The sequence below is a fragment of the Solanum lycopersicum genome, chromosome 5 (genome assembly GCF_036512215.1).
Source record: "Solanum lycopersicum chromosome 5, SLM_r2.1".
Lineage (NCBI taxonomy): Eukaryota > Viridiplantae > Streptophyta > Magnoliopsida > Solanales > Solanaceae > Solanum > Solanum lycopersicum.
The window spans coordinates 3,710,975-3,734,763 of NC_090804.1; the positions used below are offsets into that span (position 1 = coordinate 3,710,975).

Below are 23,789 nucleotides of genomic sequence, written 5' to 3' on the forward strand. Positions count from 1 at the left end.
ACGAATATCTATTGTCACTAAAAATAATCATCTTTAATATAATGTATTTGTTGTTAAAATATTGTTTTTCTCTCAATTATTTATTACTTGTCTTCTTCACTAGTATATTGTCTTTTCATACAGACTTTTATAAGCTTAGCTTATGTCGACAATCCATCAAAAATAATTTTTACCTTCACAAAATAGAAATAAAATTACATTTGACAATAACTTTTCCAACTCAACGTATCAAACTACACTAATATGTAGTCGTTACACAATAGACATGTTTCTTAAAAAGTTAAGTATCTCGATCGATTGTTCATCTAAAATTTCACCTTGTTAGTAAGATTTCGATTTTCATAAATTTACTAGGTGGTGGGGCCCAAGGAAGAGAAGATAAGGTTATGGATTGTGTGAAGGAAATTAGAGGTACAAAAATTAAGATGACATTTCCTCTGGCTTTGCAAATTGGATGAGAGACAATGGCTGCTTCTACATCCATTTCTCTCTCCTTCCTTGTAATTAACCCTAAATCACCTCTTTTCCCTCCACAAAATCAATCAATTTCATCCACTAGAAACCTCCATATTCACAAAATTCACCGCTCAAATCTACCAATTTCATTCAAAATCATCCGAAATCGGAGAATTTCTGCTATTTCAGAGTTATCAGAAGTGAATGTAGCTGAAACTGCCGATCAAATTGTTTCATCCACCGGTGACGACGGAGTTTCCACCGTCATTCAATCTCTTTTGGTCATTGCTTTCGTCGGGTTATCCATTCTAACCGTCGGAGTAATCTACATTGCTGTTACGGATTTTTTGCAGAAGAGAGAGAAGGAGAAATTCGAGAAAGAAGAAGCGGCGAAGAAGAAGAAGAGCGGCCGGAAGGGGAAAATTGTAGCGAGAGCTAGAGGTGGACCTCGAGGATTCGGCCAGAAGGTTGAAGAAGCTGAAGATGATTAGGGTTTAGTTTGAACTGAATCCGCACAAACTTCAACACGGCCCGCACAATTTTACTTTGTTAGATTGTAATTTGTATTATTTTTTTTTGGAAAAGGATCAAAATTGCTCTTTAATTATATGAAATAGATTATTTATATTTTTATTTACATTTTGGATCAAAAATATTTTATTGTTATCCTAGAAGATCAAAAAATTCTCAAGAGTTAACACCTCAATTTTTTAGAGCATTGTCAATTCACTTCAAAAGAACTTGATCTTTAATGGCGATAAATTTGTCACAAAATTTCAAAATATTGCCACTAAATGTTATGAGTGATTTTTAGTGACGACTAATTAAGAAAATCTATTTTTTCAACAAAAAAATATGATAATTAATTTTCGATTGCAACTCAATTTTTTAAAATAAATAATTTGCAATATTAATATTTAAAACACCCAATATTTTAAAGAAAAATCATGAAAATTACTTCTCGATTCACATCTCCTACTATATAGTACATCATTGTACACTTTATACATTTACATATAACATAAAAAGAAAACATATTGTGTCTTAAAACTTCTACTTAATCGATATCATTTATTTTTTTTTAAATAATGAAGAAAAAAAACATAAAATTAGAACTTAATGTTAAAAAACTTTTAGGTCTTAGGCCTAACTCACGTCCCAAAAGCTAGCTCAAAGGGGGGAGGATTATCCAAGCCTTATAAGGAGTTCACCCATTTCGTTAACCACCGATGTGGGATTTTTTGTCATTCTTTAACACTCCACCTCACGCTCAGTGCTTAGCATCTGGTGTGTGGATAATTTTGATTTTGGGGGTTCCAATATAGGGTGAGACAGGCCCTGCTATGATACCATGTGAAATTAGGTCTTAGGCCTAACTCACGCTCCAAAAACTAACTCAAAGAAAGAAGAATTGCGCAAACCTTATAAGAATTCCACGCATCTCATTAACCACCGATATGAGAGTTTTTGTCATTCTTTAACAAAGTGATAAAATTTATTGGTGAAATAGAAAGAATAGTTACTACATTATATTGTGTCTACTTTTGATTAATACACATAGGGTATATATGTATATACTCCTTTTGAATTGATAAAATTTTAGGTGCATTTTCTATCCATATTCATGATAAGTAGAGCACAGAGCGAAAGATCATAGGTTTTGAGTTTAAGTCTTTGAATATGATAAACGATAGGAAATGTCATTCTCAACAAGGGTCATGCAATGGATGATATGGATGACTTAAAAATTGACATAATATATAAAATGTAATGTATGATATAATTTGGTATCACTAGATAACTATAATCTTTAATTTTAGATTTGTATAAATAGACACTTAAATTTGTATAAAATTGAGTAAATAAATACATCCGTCCTACATGGGCATTCTACATGACAATTTTGTTTCCTACACGACGTCCTACATGTATTATGTCATGCATGATATGTGTGTAAACTTTTTCAACTTTATACAAGTTTAATGTATAGTTATGTCATGCATGATATGTGTGTATACTTGTTCAACTTTATACAAGTTTAATGTATAGTTATGCACACTCAAAATTAGAAGGTGTAATTTTTTGTTAAAGTCAAGATAAGGGTCATATTATGTATTATGCCTACAAAATTTAATACAGACACCAAATGTATGTCACTTCCCCTGCCTCTCTTTGTCATCTCCCTCGCTCACATTTCTCCTGCCTCTTCTAGTTTTACTCATCTCTTTTCCTTTCTAACTTATAGCTATAAATCGTCATTGAGTAAAATATAAATATTTTATCGAATTATATTTTTAGTATTAGCTATTTTGGATATTTCCTTTGTTTTTACTTTGATCATATACATGACACATTGCCACGTTCCTTTTCTCCCCTCACTTTAATAAACAATTAGAGAGCACAAACATTATAGAAAAAAGTGCATGTGAGAATACTACGAAGTTAAGAACAATAAAGTTGTCAATATCATAACCGTGACACTTTGTCTATGATCGATTTATTTTTATGTTTTTTAGATTAAGCGTTAGATAATTGAGATTCAATTAAATCTGCATTTTCATATGCTGGAGCTCATTTTTTAAAAAATAATGCTTTTAATAAAAAATTTAAATTTTTAAACTTTAAATTAAAATATCGAACAAGAAAATCGTAATCATCACATCATCATTTACGTGCGTGAATTTTTTTTTCTTCAACCAGTAAGAATTATAACTAAATATTTCCACATCACACTTATCCACTTTTATCTTCGTTTTTTTTTTCTTTTTCATATATTATTTTATCTTTTAATTTCATAATAAATTGAAGAGGACACAACAGATAAATGTACGCCTGACACGACGGGGAAATTATTTTTTATGATTTTCTTCACCACAAAGTGTTTTCTGGTGTGACTTATGGGTAGAAGACGAAACCATCGACGTATCGCATTTGTTAACTTCGAAAAAATAAATAATATATATATATATATATATAAAGAGAAGACTAATTAAATCATATATATAAAGAGTTGTGAAATGCGAAAATGATCTTATATATTTCTTAATTTTGTCAATTAGAATTGATATATTCCTTATAATAAAAGTAACTTATATATACCCTTATTGTTATATAAATGACGTATACATACTCCTACCTTTACAGATCACATATACTCTTCATTTAATTGAAGCGTAAAAAATAGTTTTAAATTTATTTATTTTACTTTAAATTTTTAAAAAATCATGTGGGGGTATATATGATCCTTCCAACAAAGTTCAAGATATATATTTCAATTTTTTTCATATATAAATTATTTTTAACTTCTTTTATACTATTATTATTTGAGTTTCTTATTTTTTTTTCTTTCATTCTTTAGTTTAAAGAAAAATAAATTAATTTTTTACTATTATATTGTAATTTAGTTTTTGTAAATTAAAAAAAAAACAAAATTGAGTTATCTATGATAAAATTTACAAGAAAATTAGTGAAACATAAACAAATTTGACTATCAAAATAATAAATTTAAATTAGTCGTTGAAACAAAATTGTCGAAAAATAAATAACTACGTGTAAGAAAGCTAAAATATACCCCATCTGGATTATATTTTTTCCAAAAAAATAGTTCAAAAATTAAATTTTAAAATTATTTTTTTTACTTTTATTAGAAGAAAAGGGTATTTGTGAGTCATTTGTATACTAATAAAGGTATATATGCATCACTTTTATAACGAAAAATATATTCAATTTTAAATAACAAGTTGAGAAATATATCAAGGCTTTTCTCTAAAGAGTTTAAATTCTCCCTATCCGGACAATGTGGGACTCAACAAATTTACTTCGATCAAGAATATATAATAAAAAGGAAAAATTACGTAAAATGATACATTTTAATAAATAATTACAAATTTTAGTTATACTTTTTATTTATTTCTATTTATAATAATACTATGTTAAATCTGTAATATGTATTAAAATTGAATTATGTATGCAATATATATGAATTATACTTTTTTTTAAATATATTATGTTTGTTTGGTAAAAATTTGACACATTGTATTATAAGTGTATTAAAATGTGTGATAAATGTATTAACCATCATTAAAACTTGTATTATATGTAAATGATAAATTGTTCTTTATAATATGTATTAAACTTGTATTATATGTTATTTAGTTGATTTTCTTATGCTACGAAATAAATAATTAGTCAATTACCAATGATTATAAAACACCTTTTATGTAACTGTTGAAACTAGCAAACATCATCAAAACTTCAAAAGGCAATTATTAATTATTTTTTAAAAAACAATAATTGTATTATCACTTCCCTTTTTTATAGACCAAATATTTAGGGGCAGAGGGGGGCAAAAAAGAAGAAGGGACCGCAATAAAGAGTTTTTCAACTTTAAATATGTATAATGTTTGTTGTTTCTTTAAAATTTATGCTTTTTCAAAACTCACAAAATAGACAAAATTCTAAAAAAATCTAAAAATGCTAAATGACCAAAAACTTGAAAAAGTCTATTATGTTTTTTTTTTTTATAAAAAATAAATTGATCTTTTTTTAATTTTTTAATCAAAAGATATTAAAATTAAAAAGATAAAATTTTTAAAAACAGATAAATCAACATAGTATGAAATATGTTATTTTATCATTCTAACCAAATTCTCGCCCATTCTGACCGAAAAAATGTTTCCAAATAAATATTCGTATATCAACTAGTTGATTCACTAGTTTTGTAAGATAATACACACTAGCTAATAATCTTTGGAATACTACACTATAGATACATATTTTTATTGCATATTATTCAAATTGTCAAAACATTTTTTTCAGAAAAACTAGTAACTCAACATGAAAAATAAAACAACGATCCATTTCACGCAAAAAAAAAAGTGATTAGGAGTCAAAAATTGACTTTTAAATAAGTTTGATAAGCTTTTAAGCTCAACCAAACTTTTCAATTATAATTGATTTCTTAGTATTTTTGAAATAATTTTTACCAATATGAAACTATATATAAAGGTATTTTAAAACAAATGGAAAAAAAAGTATTAGTAAAAAAATTGTTTGGCTTTTCAAAATTCAGTAGTGTCACAAATATAACGTGAAACAAAATGAAGTTTCAATTTGTAAATTCCAGAATACAATTATGAAAAACAATAGACTTTACAATTAGTATTTTTCGTATAATTTCTAAAGTATGAACTGTTATATCTAAATTTAAAAATTACTATACGAAAAATATTATAAGTATCTAACTACCTTCTTCTCAAAATATACATTCCTCTTAAAATTTCAACGCTTTGTACTTCAAATGTCATCATCTTAGAGAGCATACAACTCAAAGCATACAACCACCAAAATAATGTGGTTAATATATGATCTCTTCATTTTTAATTAAAGCTCAAAAGCCTCGGATTCGTTTCATAAAAATAAATGATTTTCTAAAAAAAATATTTTTCCTTTAAATAAGTCTCATCGTAAATTCACATTAATCGAGCGGTCTTTAACAAATAGTCAGACAGATATATTGTTAGGTTTTTTCATATATACATAACTTATATTCTTTCAGTCCCATTTCATGTGTCACCATTCAAATTTCAAAAATTAAATAAGTCTTCTTTAATCATATTTTTTCCTTCATATTTTCAAAAAATATCTAGAATTATGAATGATTGTAATTTATACCACTTTTACTTATTTTATTTTAAAAAACGTGAAGATTTTCAAAATAAAACAGTTTGACTCTCGAAATTTGAACGAACCATATATAAGCTATGCCAAAAAAAAATTAATTATATTCATGCTATTTTTAATTTAATTAGTCAAATGAACACCTCTTTACATTACTTTTTTAAAATTTTAAATACAAGATATTTTGAAAAAGCAAAAAATAAAATAAAAATTAATGCAAGACAATGTAACAAAAGTGTCTCCTTCAAACTCTTAGAGGGAATAGACATGGACATTAGGATAGAGAAATTGGATCAAATTTTCAACTAATTCTCATCCTCAATAGAAGTGGGACCCTTTGAAATCCATTTGACTACAACTTTATCCAATCAAAAACAAGTAATAAAGATGATGTTTATAATTTTAGCCAATTAAAATACAGATAAGGCCTTATTGTAGGCCCACAAATATAGTCTCCCATTCCTTGTAGAAAATCCCAAAAATTAAATAAAATAATTTGTCCCCACAATTTCATTTTTATAAAATAAGAACTTTATAATTTGCTGTAAAAGTGCATTTTGTGGGTTCCTCAAATAATTGCACTTTTAGCACTGTCTTTTTGAGTTCCTCTAGAGCTTTTTTTTAACAATTATACATAAAGATCTAACTCAACATATCTCCCCTTAGTTTTCCTCTTCCACCTACTCTTCAAAAGTACAAAAAAAAGTTCATTGATTAATATCCGTATCAGAGACGGATTCAGAATTTGTCGATGGTTTCCGAAAGAAAATTGGCAAGTGCAATGGGTGGAAAAACAACAAGAGCATGTGACAATTGTATTAAAAAAAGGGCACGTTGGTATTGTCCGGCCGATGATGCATTTTTATGTCAAAATTGTGACGCTTCCGTTCATTCGGCGAACCCTTTGGCACGTAGGCACGAAAGGGTTCGTCTTAAAACATCATCACTAAAACAAACATCATCACCATCATCATCATCGGACGATTACTTTCCCGATTTGGAAAGTCCGCTATCAATTTCATCAGTATCAGTGTCAGTGTCAGTCCCATCGTGGCATCGCGGATTTACTAGGAAGGCACGGACTCCTAGGCAGGGGAGGAAGGCTAGTAAATCCGCGGGGGATGGAGATGTCATTCGAAAGAATCCTATTCATCTCGTCCCTGAGATATTAAGCGATGAAAATTCACTTGATGAGAATGAAGAGGAGCAACTTTTATATCGAGTGCCCATCCTCGATCCCTTCGTGGGCCACCTTTACAGCTCATCGACAGCACCAACAGATGCAGATTCAGAGTTTAAACTCGAATCTAAGGAGATGACATTGCAAGATGATATCTGTAACGTCGACCTGAATAGATTTCACGAGATGTTACCCTCGGAGATGGAGCTAGCGGAATTCGCAGCCGATGTTGAGAGTTTGCTAGGTAAAGGACTTGATGATGAGTCATTTGATATGGAAGGATTAGGTCTATTAGGGGTTTGTAACAAGGAGGAAAATTCAATGATTAGTCATGAAAAAGTCAAAATTGAAGATGAGGGAGAAATGGAAGTCGTTACAAAAACAACTTCTCCAACTACTCACAATCATCAATATAATCATACTCATGATCATGATATTGATATTAACGAAGACACCTTTGAGTTCAAATTCGATTACGATTCGTCGATAAATATTATCGGAGACGATGAAGTAGTGACGAACGATGAAAATAAAAAGAAGATTTTATTAAATCTTGACTATGAAGGTGTATTAAAAGCATGGGCTGACCAAAGGTGTCCTTGGACTAATGGTGAAAGGCCAGAATTGGATTCAAATGAATCATGGCCAGATTGCATGGTAAGTTTTATTAATTTATTTTATCTTATATTATAATTATAACTTTTGCAATTAATTGATTTGATTAGAATATATTTAAAAGTACACTTTTTGATAGTTATAATGCAATTTATATTATGGTCTTATTTCTCTAAATTTTGAAAGTGAAAGTGAAAGTTCATGCCACGTGTTTCTTGATTCGTAGAAAATGAGTTTAATTTTAGGAATATGCTAGTAACATGCAATGCAGTTTATACTTAGGTCTTTATGAAAATATTGTATTTTATTATACTATATATTATTATCATATGACATTAGATATTTGAGCAAAATATCTTAGATATTCTAGTCATTTCATTTGGACACCGACATTTTAATATTTTAAAACAAAGTACTAATAAAATGAATAACAAAATGATTTGCATGCTATCATTTTAAACTTTGATGAAGGGTAAATATTCATGCAATTTTAGGACCACGTTAATGAACATTTCATTTTCTAAAAGAAAAAAGTTGACTTATAAGTGTAACTTCAATTATTTATATAATGTTTGGATAATAAGTTTCATGATGGATAGTTATTTTTTCAATCGATCTGATTATTTTAAAATAAAAATTCTATTTTTGCAGGGAAATTACATGGGAATAATGAACGAAAATGTAACAATAGTGGATAGAGGAAGAGAAGCGAGAGTAACAAGGTACAGAGAAAAAAGACGAACAAGATTATTTTCGAAGAAAATAAGATACGAAGTTAGGAAATTGAATGCCGAAAAGAGGCCAAGAATGAAAGGAAGATTTGTTAAAAGGGCCAATTTTGTAACAACAAGCACTCCTAATTACCCTTTGGTCAAATGATTAATGTTAGTTTAATTTAATTTACATTTTTTTAACACCAGGTTTTTTGTAATACTTTTTTTACTAGCTGTAAAAAATAGTACTACTTGTAAATTTGGAGAGCTTTCTTGTATATAGTCCATAATAAATTAGCTATGCTATATAAAAGTTTTGTCATTTTGAATTAGGACTTTTTGGATGTATCATGGTTCTCCGAAGTGTTCTTATTATTTTTTATTTTTTTTGACTAAACAGAAGACAAAAGAAAATCTAGAAATTAAAGTTGTTTAATTACTTCTTAATTTTTCTCTTATAATTTTCGTTCTTTATATATATATATATATATATATATATATATATAAAATTTTGTGTTTTATTTTAAAAAGTTACTTAAATACTACTCTCTCCGTTTTAAATTTTGGTTGTCATGTTTCGACTTGACATAGAATTTAAGAATGTAAAAAACATTTCTAAATCGCGTAAGCTTAAACTCAAGATAGACAAATGTACCAAGATATCCTTAATAGATATTTATTTTGAAATGAACTAAAAGGAAATTGGAACAAATAAATTGAAACAACAGATGAATACTATATATCTGAATTGAACCTAACTATTAATATATACTATTAACCTAAGACTATTATAAAAATCTATAAACTTTAAATTTTAAAATAATTACCGAGTTATTTCGTTGGTGAAATAAGAAATGATATTAATCCCACAGTTAAATGGGAGATTATGTCATTCAAATTTTGATGGATATAATAGATAACAATATTGTATAATGATATTAGCAATTTCGTATAGAAGTTTGGATAACTAATCCAATGAAATACAAATATATTTATTTATTTCATCTCGTTTGATACGTGAGTTCTAATAGTACAATTTTAAATCATACGTGTTACTTTCTTCTTATGATACTTTCAATATATATCCAAAATACTTTTAAATGATCATTAATCTCTAACTACAAGAGAGTGTTTGGATATTAATCATATATAACTCATATTATTGTGTAACAATTAACATAAAATGTGACTTTTAACCTAATTATTAATTTAGAAAAGATTGAAAATGTAGAAGTTTGAAGTTGACCGGCAAAATGATTTAGAGTGGACCTGCTAATATTAAATATAGAGCTTGGCATTTTCTCATGGGTCTACGTGGTTAACATGCCTACTTGGACCCATCAGAAATAGAAAACGAACACGAGTTTAGAATTTAAAGTTTCTCTAAATTTTTAAAATATTCGCTAAATTAATATTGAGATAATAATTAAGTTGATAATTAAATATCTATAGATATTTGATAAATTATTTAATATTAGCACAAATCAATGTATAATCTGCCTAAATTAATGGATTAGTCAATAGCTTGTTCGATCAAGCTAAGGTTTAAAGTTTTTATTGTCGAGGTATTAGACCAGACTTTTAGGATAAATTAAGTGTTTTTGAGTGATAATAAAATTATTTTGAAGCTGAAAAAATAGTTTTCTTTCAAAAATACTTTTTGAGATTGGCCAAACACAAATCAATACTCTATCATTACAATTTTCAAATTGATAATTAGCCAAATATATGTTATAATTCTTTATGTATATTTTTTTTACAAGTACTTTTTGAACTTGGAAGATTTTAAAAGCTTGTTCGAAAAGATCCATAAATTTGAGCGGATAATTTATGAATTATTTAATATGACTTTATTTAGTTACTGATAAAATTTAACTCAATCAATTGTATTGGTAATTACAAATCGTTTTTATAGATAGAAAGTGAAATTGTTTTTTTCTTCCTTAGAATGTGACAAATGATGAATGATTGATGAGTAACTCAAATGCACACATACACTTTTTCCATAAAATTGACTTTTCAATGGTCCTTTTATTATTTTTACTTAAATTATTAGCACTAAAAAAATGAAAATAAAAAGTACATAAAGGGGACCGCATTCTCCTTTTGGAATAAATTTTTGGACACATGACTATAAAGTCTCAAGGTTAAAGGACTTTAAAAGGGAAGACAAAAGACAACTTATTGTTTGGATATTAGATGGAAAAAAATAATATTTTTTAAAATTTTTTATCATTATGTTTCTTTTCTTTGATATTTTGTGATAACTTCTTTATGTTTGTATTTTTTAAAATTTATTTTGGAAAACATTTTGAGTGAATTAAATACGAAATATCTATGAAAAACAATCTTTGTATTGTAGAAGTTAGGATAAAATTTGTGTATTTATTCTCATCAAATTTGAATTGTGAGATTATATTGAATTGTTGTTATTGTACTTGTGATAAATTGAAAGGTTGATGAGCTTTTTAAAGTTTATTTTTACACTGGCTCCAATGACTACTATACACTTGACAAAGATCTATAGACAAAATATTAGTGAAAGTGGTTTAAAAATGCCGGAGCTAGATTTTTATAAATGTTTGATCAAATTCAGTAACTTTGCTTTTTCGTGGTTTCTTCCAAATTGGCCAAATTAGGATAGCTAGTGTCAATAAGCAAAATTGGGCTCAATGATGCCATTTATTGGGCCAAATCACCAAGAAACACCTAATCCATTATAGAAGCCCATAATGAATGGTCCAATAGGCCCATTGTACAATAGCACATGTATACAAGATTTCCTTCTACTTTGTATATATCAAATTTGAAGTTGATTTGAATCAATTCTCAAAGCAACGAAGGCTAAAAGTGATCTCACACATTCGAACTGCTTGAACTCCAATCTTATCTATGTTACATTAACACACACAAAAGGAAAGAGAAAACAAGTGACACAAAGTGGAGCAGTGGGAGGGAGGATCTATTTGGAATTGAGAGTTAGTGAATCACAAGTATGACATAGAACGATGAAAGAAAATTCCTCACGAACCAAAGGTATATCTTAGACCTTCTAGACATCATGTTAAGTTGATCACGAGAACTTGACCACAAATTCTGGCACTCCTTAACTTCTTGTTAAAGTATGTTCGGATCAATATTAAATAAGAAATTCTGGCGATTGAGGGCAATGATTTTGAATTAAAATTTCGATGAATCATCAAAAGTTATACTTGAGCGAGCTTTCCGTTTCTGACGCGGAGATCATTTTCCTAAACCTTTTCACAATACATTTAAAATTTTAAAATAATTTTTTCATGTTATTTTATTTTTTTCCTTTACGTTATAGTAAGGGAAGAAAATAACATAACATAAAAATAAAATAAAATAATCTCTCTTGGCATGATTGGCTATGTCATCACTTTGTTGGAAAGTGTTATTTACCTACTTCCTTAATTATTATGCTTAATAATATTAATTATTGTTTTCTAGTGATTAACCCTCTTCAATGATTGTCCAATTTTATTTTCTTTTTTAAAAAAGTACTAACTCTTTTATGCTGTGAAGAATCAACACTGCTCATTAAGGCCCTTAATAATAATCAAACAAGTCCTTGTCAAGATCGTAATAAAGCACTTATCCATTAAATTATCATAATATGGCTATCACTAATTATTAAATATTAATTAAGCATCTAATAACTAATTAGGGTTGAAATGTATAATCCATAGGGTATTATTTTATTCTAATTATGCGGGGAAACTTCACCGTTTTGCTAATCTCTATCAAATTCAATCTGAAATATTATTATATTATTAAATTGCTTGATTAGTTTAATTCAAAAGCCTAATCAAGATACTTTACGTTTCCTATTATCCACTAAACAACTTCACCTCATTTTTTAATTTAGTGATTAATAGTTGTCTTAGTGCAACGTACCTCTTAATTAATATTGAAAAAATAGTGATAATAGCACTTTTAATCCCTAAACTATTGATAAATTCTTCTTTTAATCCTTGTGATGTACAACTCAACAATTTCACTTTTAATTAATCAAAATATGTGTTTTCGGTTACTTCATATAGAAAATAAGTTATATTTGATTATTTATATATAGAACTATATTAACGTTAAATATGCAGTAGTTGTATAAAGTAAAAACACATAAATAACAAAATAGTGAAACAACGAATAATTATGATACTTTTTCTCTTTGTGAATATGTACGAGTAACGTGATTTAAAATGTACAAATTCAATTCACGGAAGGTTTAATGTGCTTAGAGACTAAAATAAGATTATTATTTTTCAATTACTAAAGGACCAAATTAAAGGATAAAAATGTTTATTAATCAATTAATTTAACTCTTTCTTTGAGGAAAGTTGAATTTACAAGTCGGGAATCACGGTTTGCACGTCATATTCAACAAATGGAATTAAATAATTCTTTTAACACGTAATATTTTATTTAAGGAATTACAACTTGCATTTTTTTAATATTGGTGAAATAAATATATAATAAATAGGAAGAAAAGTAAAAGTTTTCTTGTTATATTTTTTATTAATATAATCTATGGTGGACTATTAGGCAGATTCAAGTATATACCCTCAAAAAAAATGGAATCCATGTCTGATGACTTCGACAGATTTTTAAATTAAAGGGAAAAAAGAAGAAGAGAAAACTCTTTGTTAGTTGACCTTATAATAAGAGTATTATCTTTTTTAATAAACATACTAATGATTAAATAATTAGTTAAGCCAAGCAAATTGGATGATTTGAATATAAGTTGGGAAAAATGCACAAGTACCCATCGATCTATGCCCGGAATCCCAGAGACACACTTATACTATACTAAGGTCCTATTACCTCTGAACTTATTTTATAAGTAATTTTCTATCCTTTTTTAGCTTACGTGACACTAGTTTGAAAAAAAAAAGTCAATCATCGTTGGGCCCACAAGATAGTGTCACGTAGGCTAAAAGGGGTAAAAAATTATTAATAAAATAAGTTCAGATGGGTAATAGGACCTTCGTATAGTATAAGTGTGTACTTGAGTTATCCCTATATGTTGTGATCCAATAATAAGATAGATGATAAACTTGAGTGAGAGTAAATACCAACAGGCACTACATTAAAAATATTATTAACGATAATTAAGAATTAATTATCGTTAAATGTATTTTCAGTAGTATTTAATACTTTTTATATATGTCCGTAAAATTTTTAGCGTAATTGGTTCCAACGACGCTTAACTAGTGTTAATAAAAACTTTAAAATTCTTTATTAATGTCAATATTTATTACCGCTGATAAAAAAAAAAATTTTGTTAAGTGGAATGATCAGACCAAGTCAAATTACATAGGTCATTTCTTCATTTTATTAAATTTTCAGTTATCGGGGTTTGATTTTTTTTTTTATCTAACTTTTAATTATAGGGTCTCCATTCTAGATTTATCATAAAATTGTAATAAAACTGTATATTACTTTCATTTTTGTATATAAAAAATTATTTCCTAATTTATATGATGCTATTTTATGTGTGTTTTGTTAATGTTCTACCATTTATGTGAAAAACAGCCCACGCATAACTCTCTATATATTGACTATAATATTGATTAAAGTATATTAACCCTCCATGATGTATTTTAGTGCTAGAGCTAATGTGTTTTTGTAATTAGATACAACAAATAATATAACACTATCTCTGATATTCGAAATATAATGATTTTACTAATTGAATCGATTTTATTTGGATGTATAGATTCATCAATGGAGTAAAATACCTTTTAATTTTTATAAAAATCTATTTAAATAAAGCTTGAACTATATTACCTATGAAGGAGGAAAAGCAAGTAAAAGTTAGAGTAATAGATTTATTATAAAAAAATGTATATGACATTTTAGATAAATAAACTTACCACAAGTCTATATGATATATATGCTCAAAAACATATTTACGATTAAATCGATTAGCAAATATCATAATAATTATAAAAATTCATAAGAAATAATTTTTGCATAATTAAAGTCACATCACAGCCTCAAGATTCTTTTGCTATATATCACTCCTCCTTTAAGGAGTATTGTTGTCCAAAGTATTATTCTAGGGTCAGCGCTCTAATAGAAAAAAAATTATTTTCAAAAATTTAAATTCGAAATTTTCGACTAACAATGAAATAATCTCAATCATTCGTTAAAATCTATATTATATTGTTATTTCTTCGTAGTTTTGACTATGGGTAATTTTTCTATAAAAAAAAAGAATAATTATGTAAAGTTGATTATGTCCAAAAACTAGCTAACATCAAGATAGTGATATTAGTGATTCTTTTATTAATTAATATATATCTATGAGGCGACCTGCCAAAGCAAATTTTTAAAAAAATATTAAGAAATTTTTTATATTAAATAATATAATTGGATTACCAAATCATGGCTCCACATGTTTGTATAATGGAAACTTGAACACAATGAATCTAGATACTCTCTTGACTTCAGCTTGTTCATAAAAAATAATCAAACTCTTTAATTAACAATTAATTATTACATTATTAATTATTACTTAATATTAATAAACCACTTCCATGCCAATTTTCGTCACTCATGCTGTCATCTTATAATTTATATAATTTTTTAAAAAAGCTTATGCCTGGCACATGATTATTTTTTTTCAACCATAAAAACTGCAAATTGTTGTTGGAGGTTAGAAGATGAAAGCACTAATCTTTACTTGAAAATATATTTTAAATTAAAGACTTAGGGTGCGTTTGGTATGAAAGGAAGACACTTTTATTTTTTTTTATGGAAATTAAGAATTTTTTTGCTTATATTCTAGTGTTACATAAGCATAAAGAAAAAATTTGCAACAGATGTAATAGTATAATTAATCAGAATTTTTGGTAACAGAATTAAAATATAGAGAAATAAAAAAGACAAAGGATATAAAGAAACTCATCCACACTTACAATATAAATACATAAAAAAGTTATTTAAAATTATGGATATACTATAAATATTAGACAAACAGGTCATATATTTTTATATAATTTAGATAAATATCGTGAGTGGGGTGTGGTGGAAATTGGGGTTATAGGGTAGAGGGAGATTGGGTTTTGGGGATAGAGAGGAGACAATGATCAGCTTGATTGTAACTTATCGAACTTGTTTTTTCTTTTTCTACAAGCTAACACAATTATTTTATTAGAATATTTATTTTCTTTACAAAAATATTTTTCAATATATCTTAACTAATAGAATATACAAATTTTGATATTTTTGGAGAAAATATTTTTCTCTATACCAAATATATATACCTTTAGTGATTGCAAGAATATTATATGATATTGTAGATTTTTTTAATTTCAAGTTGGATTTGGAATATATATGTTATATGTGACAAACCAACAAGGCTTGGCAACAAGTCAGCAATCCATAATGCCATTGTTTTTATACTCTTTCTTAATTGAGAAGCCTCCAAATATCATTTGAGTTGAAAACATTCACAAATTGTTGGTTAGTACATAAGGTACCAATTAAAACTTTAAGCTAATATATAATAGAAATAATATAATAATAGAGAACAAATATTATAAGGTTTGGTTGTATGTGATGTAAGCTATTAATTAGCAATATAATTGGATATGTTACATGTTAATATTATAATTAGTCAACTTTTTCCCCTTACACCATACCACACGCACCATTTTTAATTTTTGTTTATCTTCCCTTCTATATTTTTATTTAATTAATTTGATAAAAGTATTTTAAACTTGCATTACAATTGGGGGATTTTATGAGAATTTTTCGATTTATTACTAGTCATCTCTCTATATCTATTCCAATTAATATATGAGATACACTTCTCTTTTTATTTCAATTCACGTGTTAAAAGAATTAGAGGACAATTTACAGCTCGAATTCTATAAATTTGTCCTTTAAACACTTAAAAAAGGTTATTATGGAATTCAGAAAACATAAAATTCAATTCTGAATCAACCTTGATTACCAAAAGAAGACAATTAACAGAACTTTTTATCTTGCATTTTACTCCTAATAAGAAATTTTTTTATAACTATACAAATGTTATAACATATCTACAACAAATACATATATCCAAGTCATTATTATTATTGTTATTTTGATCGTCGTTCAAATTATGTCACGTAAATTTTTAAAATTATTTTTATTAATTGCGTAGAAACACCTAAATTCTTGGGAAAAATGTCCACAACAGCTAGTCTAGCATATTCCTCATGTCTATGATCCATAAATAAGGCAAAAGTAAGCATAAACTTTTGTTTCCTCAAAAACTTGGCAAAATCCAAACTTTACTTACCCATTGCATGCATAGCATTTGTTGACAAAATTTCCTCCATGCATCCACGTGTTCTTCATTCTTTTGGCCAATCAAAATCTAAGAAAAATATAGATCTAATTAATTATATTAAGACGAAAACAAAGGTAAAATTAAAATATTCAATTTAATGAATCAAAAATATTACAAGCGATTAAACTCATCGAGTAAATTCCAAGGTTAATTGTAATTTTGTTATAGATTGTTTCAATTTCCTACTAAGATAACCAAGCAAAGACAATCGGTTCGAACAGGAGGAGTACGCCATGCTAATGTGCCTTGGATGATCCACGCTTTGTATCAAATACAAATTAAAATAATAGCTTTGTATCGATGCCTCATTAGAATTGTGATTTTAAAGTTTCGATAAGAATTAAAATTAAAAGTTATCGACCCTTCCTTTGTACCAAGCAATACAAAGTAGCAAGTACATAACATAAGGATAATAATAAGTGCAAAATCTTTAAAAATACACAATTTATTGCAACTAGTCATTGTTAATTAGATACTATATTATTATTAATGATCACTTTGTCACTAATTGTGACAATTTCATTTCGTACATTGATCGATCACCAACAACTCTACATAATTACACTTCTTACCTCTTATCTATTTGTATAATATATATGCCTCCAAAATAAAATAAACCAAAAACTTAGAGAAAACAAAAACAAAAACAAACAAAAAAAGATTACCATTAAGAAAAGGAAACTATTTTTCCCTTTACTAAAAAAAGCCCAAAATGTTGTGATGAATTGACATCGAGGTCTCCAATGATTCCGTCAATAAGAGCTCTCGGGAGTCATCAGCCTGTTGGACTCATCAACCCAAGAGTAAGGTCTAATCCTAGGAGATCACCATCTTCCTCCAATTTCACCGGGTCGACCCGGTTCACCAAAAGGGTCGGTTCAACCGTTTCAACTGAAAACGAGTCATGACTTTGTGAGCGTTTGATCATCTCATCTTCTCTCTCTTCAAATTGATCCCATCCCGTTATACTGAACTTTAACGGGGGTTGATTCTTCAACAAGTACTCTTCTGCTGCTTCAACTTCCACGGAAGCTGAAGCTGCAGAATCAAAAGTACTACCCTTACGCTTAAGCCTGCCATTCCTAGTTTTGACTTGTTGGTTATCTGAGTTTGTTGAGTTATACTTTGAAACATGTCGTATGTCACATCCTTTTAACGGTACAATTTGATCAGTACTGTTATTATCATCATCACTATTAATCGGTACTTGCATGATTGTTGATCCTTTGAGTACCGATTCGACAGCGTCCTGACAACGCTGCCAATTGCCGGAACACATTAACCCGACTGATCCGTTTACCGGATTAATTATCCGGCCACAAGCCTCGTACAATAAAGACCTAAAAATTGCTGAGAAAATGGCCAAAAAAAAACTATGTTAGTTTTTTTTAAAAATTTGCATGCATATCTATTCGACACAAATTCAAGATTTAAATTTAGAAACTTACAAAAAAAAAATATATTCATATAAAGAATTCGAGCTAAAAGTTATTGGATTTGAATGAACTGAGTAAATCCAATTAAAAGATACCTTGTGCCATTTTTTTAACGATCTAATTTTTGTATACAGTTGTTAATATATTTAAAATTAAATCACAATAATTAATAAATAAAAGTTGTGGTACTAGAAAAATTGATTCAATTCTTCAAGTAATATGAAGGTAATTAAAAAAATTAATTTTGTTTCTCTCTTTTGATCTATAAAAGAAAAAAAAAATAGCATAGAGGTTCAATAATTTTAATAGCTATGTGGATAGAGTATCGAATTTTTTACAAAAAAGAAGATGTACCAGGGCGGAGATGTTGGGGTCCAGCATTGATGAGATTGATGAGTCCAGCACGGCCGTAAAATTTTGCTAGGAAGACAGTAGCGTTGGCTTGTGAATCAGGTGATTTGATCCATTGAAGAGAGGGTCTTAAACTGCAATTTTCACTGCAACCTTTTCGAAGAACTCGACAACCATTGCAGCTCATTCTCATGGCTTTTTTTTTTTCTTTTAGAGAGAAAAAGAAAAATGATGAGAAAAAATGTTTATAGTGAAGGCGGAGAAATGGAGAAAAGGGGTATTTATCAAAGGAGAAAAGAAGAAAAAGGTGGGGTGGGGTGGCGTGGGTATGGGTGGGGGCTTTATGTCATGTTTGGGTGATCAAGTAATACCTGAAAAACAGAAATTGTTTCTTTTAGTTTTTTATTTTGTTATTTTTTTTAAATTAAATTATAATAAAAGTTCTCCCAATATTTGGGCTTCTTTATGGGTTTCACCTAGTGTGCCTTTTATGTGAAAAAGAATAATTGGGTACACGGTAATTTTACGTGATGCTTTTCAGATTTTACATTTTAAATAAATTTATTTGTATTTTAATTTTTTATAAATCTTTTAGTTATTTGAATTTTGAATTATTGTGATTTGTTGTATTTTTTACGTTTTATTTCAAAAAAGTTAAAGATTTCATGCGTAAACTTTTTATCAATTTTAAACTGTTTGACTCTCGAAAAATGAAAAGTGTCTATAAATTGAAACAGAGAGAATAATAAAATTTATCATTTTTAATTTCACTCGTGAAATTATATCGCGAATATTCGATTATTATACTCAAATTTTATTTTCAAAGAATAATGAGATTTATCTGTATTTTGACGAATCATCAATCACGAAATATTAAAATAATTTTATTTAGTTTATATTGTTATAAAACTTTTGAAATAAGTATCATGTATTTATTGATTTTTATTTTTGGTAATTATAAAAACTTGTATTGATGAGAAACTTTAATCCAATTTATCTTTAGATTAAATAATGTATATATATAATATAATTATAGATTCGATTAATTAGCTTATTATAAAATACAAAATAAATTGGTTCCACGTCTAATTAAGACTTTGGGTATCTAGAAGACATTTTAAAAAGTGACATGTTATTTTCTTTTAATAATAATTAGATAATTTAAGATAGCATAATCATTGATTATAGGCCAAAGCGAATAAAATTATTTTAAAATTAATAATTTGTGAGTAAGTATAAATTTTGCGAGTCCAAATTGCCTTATTTATAATTCAGTCCAATTTAATCTGTTTAAATTTATTTTAATTCCTATATTTGATACCTTTATGTTAATCAGGCACGAACCCATATATTCTCAAATATTAAGATGAAATTGCCTTTTAAAAAAACCATGTCATCATCAAAAAAGATATATAAAAGTGTGTCAAAATCTTTTTTTGAAGAAAGCAAAGTCTAAGATATTCCACACGATCCATTTTTTTATAAACTATTTAAAATTTATATATATAATAAAAACAATAAAGAAACTATTCAGTCAAAGGTGAAAAACAGACTGGTTCTAACAATTTTTTTAAAAAAAATTCACATTAAAATATTATTTGACTTTAATTATCTTTTTAAAAAAGGTTTGAAAATTTTGTGGATGTGTTAGCATTTTGAAGTAAAAAAAAAAAATTATCGACACACGTCATGAACCTCAACGGAAGGGTTTGGGCTAGTGATGAAGTCGCCACATATCCAAAATTTAAATTTTATATAATATTGAACTCATTGTATATATATTAAAATAATAAATATAGATTATAGTTATTTCGTCAATATAATAACCTAGTAATCAATAAAAAAGTTAAAAATTATAACATTTTAAAATTATATGATACTTATATTCAACTAGAGCCAATAGATATCTCATTAAATAGATCGAGAAAATAAAAAATAAATTCACTTAGATGAGAAGAAACACGCGAAAAAGTTGATGAAAGCTCAATGTCATGTACTATGTCCTCTTCGGAAAAAAAGATTCAGATGAATCCCTCGATTCTACCTTACTCTGACTCGTTAATGACGTGTCGATACGTTGCAAAAAAAAAAAAAGATTCCATTTCGAAAAAAGAGGGTGCGCGTGGAAACCACGTGAAGAATAAAGGAACATCGTGCGATTCGCCACATAATGTCACGTAAAACACCACCCCACCCCTCATGGTCTTGGGCCCACCTAATTCTCCCGGTTTAAAGGAACTTTGTTCCCATAAAACCGGCTATTATTTAAAAACCGCTGATTTGTTAAACCGGGATTAGGAATCAACCCGGTTTTTAATTTCCCTCTGTGGGCGGCCCTATTTATTTAGTTTGAGTCATTTATATTTTTGTTTTTATTATACCAATGCTTATCCTAATTACCATTTGTTTGGACTTGTCCCCTTTTTCCCCCTTAATTTTCTACCATATTTATATTCGAATCAGATTAAATTTAAAATTATGTAAGTAATGATTTTAATAGAATTTTTTTTTAAAAAATAAATAATTTAGACATGTTAAAAATTTTTTAGATTATTTTCACATGTAATATCAGAGTCATCGTTTAATGAAAATAATAAAATTAATGACATACAACTGAACTAGATGCATTTAACTTACTCTACTATCATACATGCACATAAAAAACGAAGTTGGTGAGTTTTGGATCCTTGGTCACAAATACATGATTGACGTAGATGACGCGTATTTAATCTTTAAATCAAATGAAGGTGATTACATCAATTTCTCTAGTTAAAACTAGGAAATTGGTGAATATGTGTAAGCAAAATTTCATATTAGTAGATGAAACTTATCGTAATTAAAAGGCAATATTATATATTTTTAATGAAAATTTAGCTCAAAACGAATAATATTTTATTACGTAACTAATATCTTTTAAAGCTTATGAATTTATATTCATCTAAATAAACTACTTATATACTCAACATAAATCAGATTTTAAAATTATTGAGTTATATCCGATCCGTAACTTCAATTGTGTCTAATAACTTAGTGTCAAAATTAAATTCATAGATATATTGTATTTTCATTGATTTAATTATGCATTCAACTTTTTAAATATATTCTATTATATTGTTTGTTTGTTTTAAGAAAAAAGACTAGACTTCCTCTTTCAAACTTTCAAGATCGCTTTATTTTTCTTCTACGTAACTATAAGAACTCCATTAAGTGGTTAATTGTGATTTATCAATACTAAATTTTAGATTACAAAGAGTTGGATTAATTGCTTTTGGTATAGTCACAATTGGAAATAGCTTCATTATTTTCTGGATTATCTATATTTATGGTAATTTTGATTAATTAACGTACAACATGAAGTTTATTGCTTTTTTCGGACTTTTATGATATTTTTTGTTTGTAGCAATGGGTCATGGAAATCCCATATGGTAGCTAAAGTACATTTACTTTTATATACATATATTCATTTCGTTCTATTTTATGTGATGTTTTTAGATTTTGATATTCAATCAAGTCTATTTTTTGAACTTCGATCATGCAAATGAGGCGTTTTGCTAGAGGTTTCAAATAATTTTCACTTTATTTTTAATTTACAGAGTTTGGAATTATTTGGATTTTTGAATAATATTCATGTTTGAATATATTTAAGGGCAATTTTCCCATATAACAAACATAAAATTCATACTTGTATACCATAGTAAAGTTTGCATAATTGCGCTCAATAACAAACTTATATATGTATAGTTCGCTATACATATATAATTGAAGCGAATTGTATAAAATGAGAAAGACAAATTATATACAATTTGAATTGTATAAAACTAGAAAGCGAGAAACACAGAATTGAATTGTATAAAACGAGAAAGAGAGAAATTATATACAATTTGAATTTGTATAAAATGAGAAAGAGAGAACGGCAAAAAGAGACTTGTGCATGAAATAAACAATTGAATCGAATTGTATAAAACGAGAAAGAGAGGAATTATATACAATTTGAATTTGTATAAAACGAGAAAGGCAAAAGAGATTTGGGCAGAGAAATATTTGTATAGTATAATTTTAAGTGTATAGGACGAAGATATATGTATTTGCATGCGTTTATACAATTTTCTCTCGCTTTATACAATTACAAAACAATTTATATAATTCTATTGTATAAAGCGAGAGAGGCGAGCGACAGGAAGCAAGCGAGAGAGGGAGAGTGGTGAGCAAGAATATGAGGGAGAGAGAGACCGGCAAACAGCTTCTTCTGAAATACAAATAAATCAAATGATAGCTACTATATTTATTTTATATTATTAGTTTGTCATTCTATACAATTATCTATGTATTTGAATACATTTTAAAGTTAATTCAAATCAGAGTTATTCAAATTAAGTCATGAAAAATTATCTCGAAACAAAAGTGAATAATTTTTATGGTTAAATAGGTCCAAAGTGTCCCCTTCACTTTCTTGCTTTACTTGTAGTGTGAATAAAAATTATCATAAACTCAAAAACACTCCATTTTTATGATAATGTTAGTTTAATCCTCGTGTTATTATTGTACTTATGCAAATAAAACGTGTCAAATATACAATATGGTTATTTAATGCTTGATTCGTGTGCAAAAAATAGAAAACAAGACTATAGTTTTTATTATATAAAAAAGGCTTTTCACTATATATATAAAAGAGATAGTTAAAGCTCAACTAATATTCTAACTTACGAATGGAAAAGTCCCATTATTTCTTCTAATTAAATTGAGAAACTTTGCAAGAAATGGGGAAAAGAATTAAAAGTTGTTAAAGTATATACATTTTGTTCTCTTTCTTGGTTGATAATATTATTTCTATAATTATTTGGTATCCCAAGTTATTTACTCAACTTTATTCACATTCATATAATGCAGGGTATCGATTAAAAGGAAACGCTAGCTCCTTACCACAAATTTCTTCTTTCATGGGGATCGTAGGGTTAGAGGTAATTTGGTAAAAGGAATTAATACATCCTTGTCAC

At 27.5% G+C, this 23,789-nt stretch overlaps 3 protein-coding genes across 3 annotated transcripts; 2 read left to right on the forward strand and 1 right to left on the reverse strand.

Annotated features, from left to right (window-relative positions):
- The first annotated feature begins 394 nt into the window (after nt 1-394).
- On the forward strand, nt 395-1,093 carry LOC101253483 (uncharacterized). Its single transcript, XM_004238877.5, has one exon. It carries the CDS (start codon nt 465-467, stop codon nt 945-947), a length of 483 nt encoding a protein of 160 aa, XP_004238925.1. The 5' UTR covers nt 395-464; the 3' UTR covers nt 948-1,093.
- Nucleotides 1,094-6,679: 5,586 nt separating this feature from the next.
- On the forward strand, nt 6,680-8,978 carry LOC101253781 (zinc finger protein CONSTANS-LIKE 16-like). The gene is made up of 2 exons (XM_004238878.5): nt 6,680-7,972; nt 8,582-8,978. The coding sequence occupies exons 1-2, from the start codon at nt 6,887-6,889 to the stop codon at nt 8,807-8,809; spliced, it is 1,314 nt and encodes a 437-aa protein (XP_004238926.1). The 5' UTR covers nt 6,680-6,886; the 3' UTR covers nt 8,810-8,978.
- Nucleotides 8,979-17,437: 8,459 nt separating this feature from the next.
- Nucleotides 17,438-19,104, reverse strand: LOC101254088 (LOB domain-containing protein 42). Its single transcript, XM_004238879.5, has 2 exons — nt 18,799-19,104; nt 17,438-18,358 (listed from the first exon to the last, which is right to left on the reverse strand). Exons 1-2 carry the CDS (start codon nt 18,986-18,988, stop codon nt 17,784-17,786), a joined length of 765 nt encoding a protein of 254 aa, XP_004238927.1. The 5' UTR covers nt 18,989-19,104; the 3' UTR covers nt 17,438-17,783.
- Nucleotides 19,105-23,789: the final 4,685 nt, after the last annotated feature.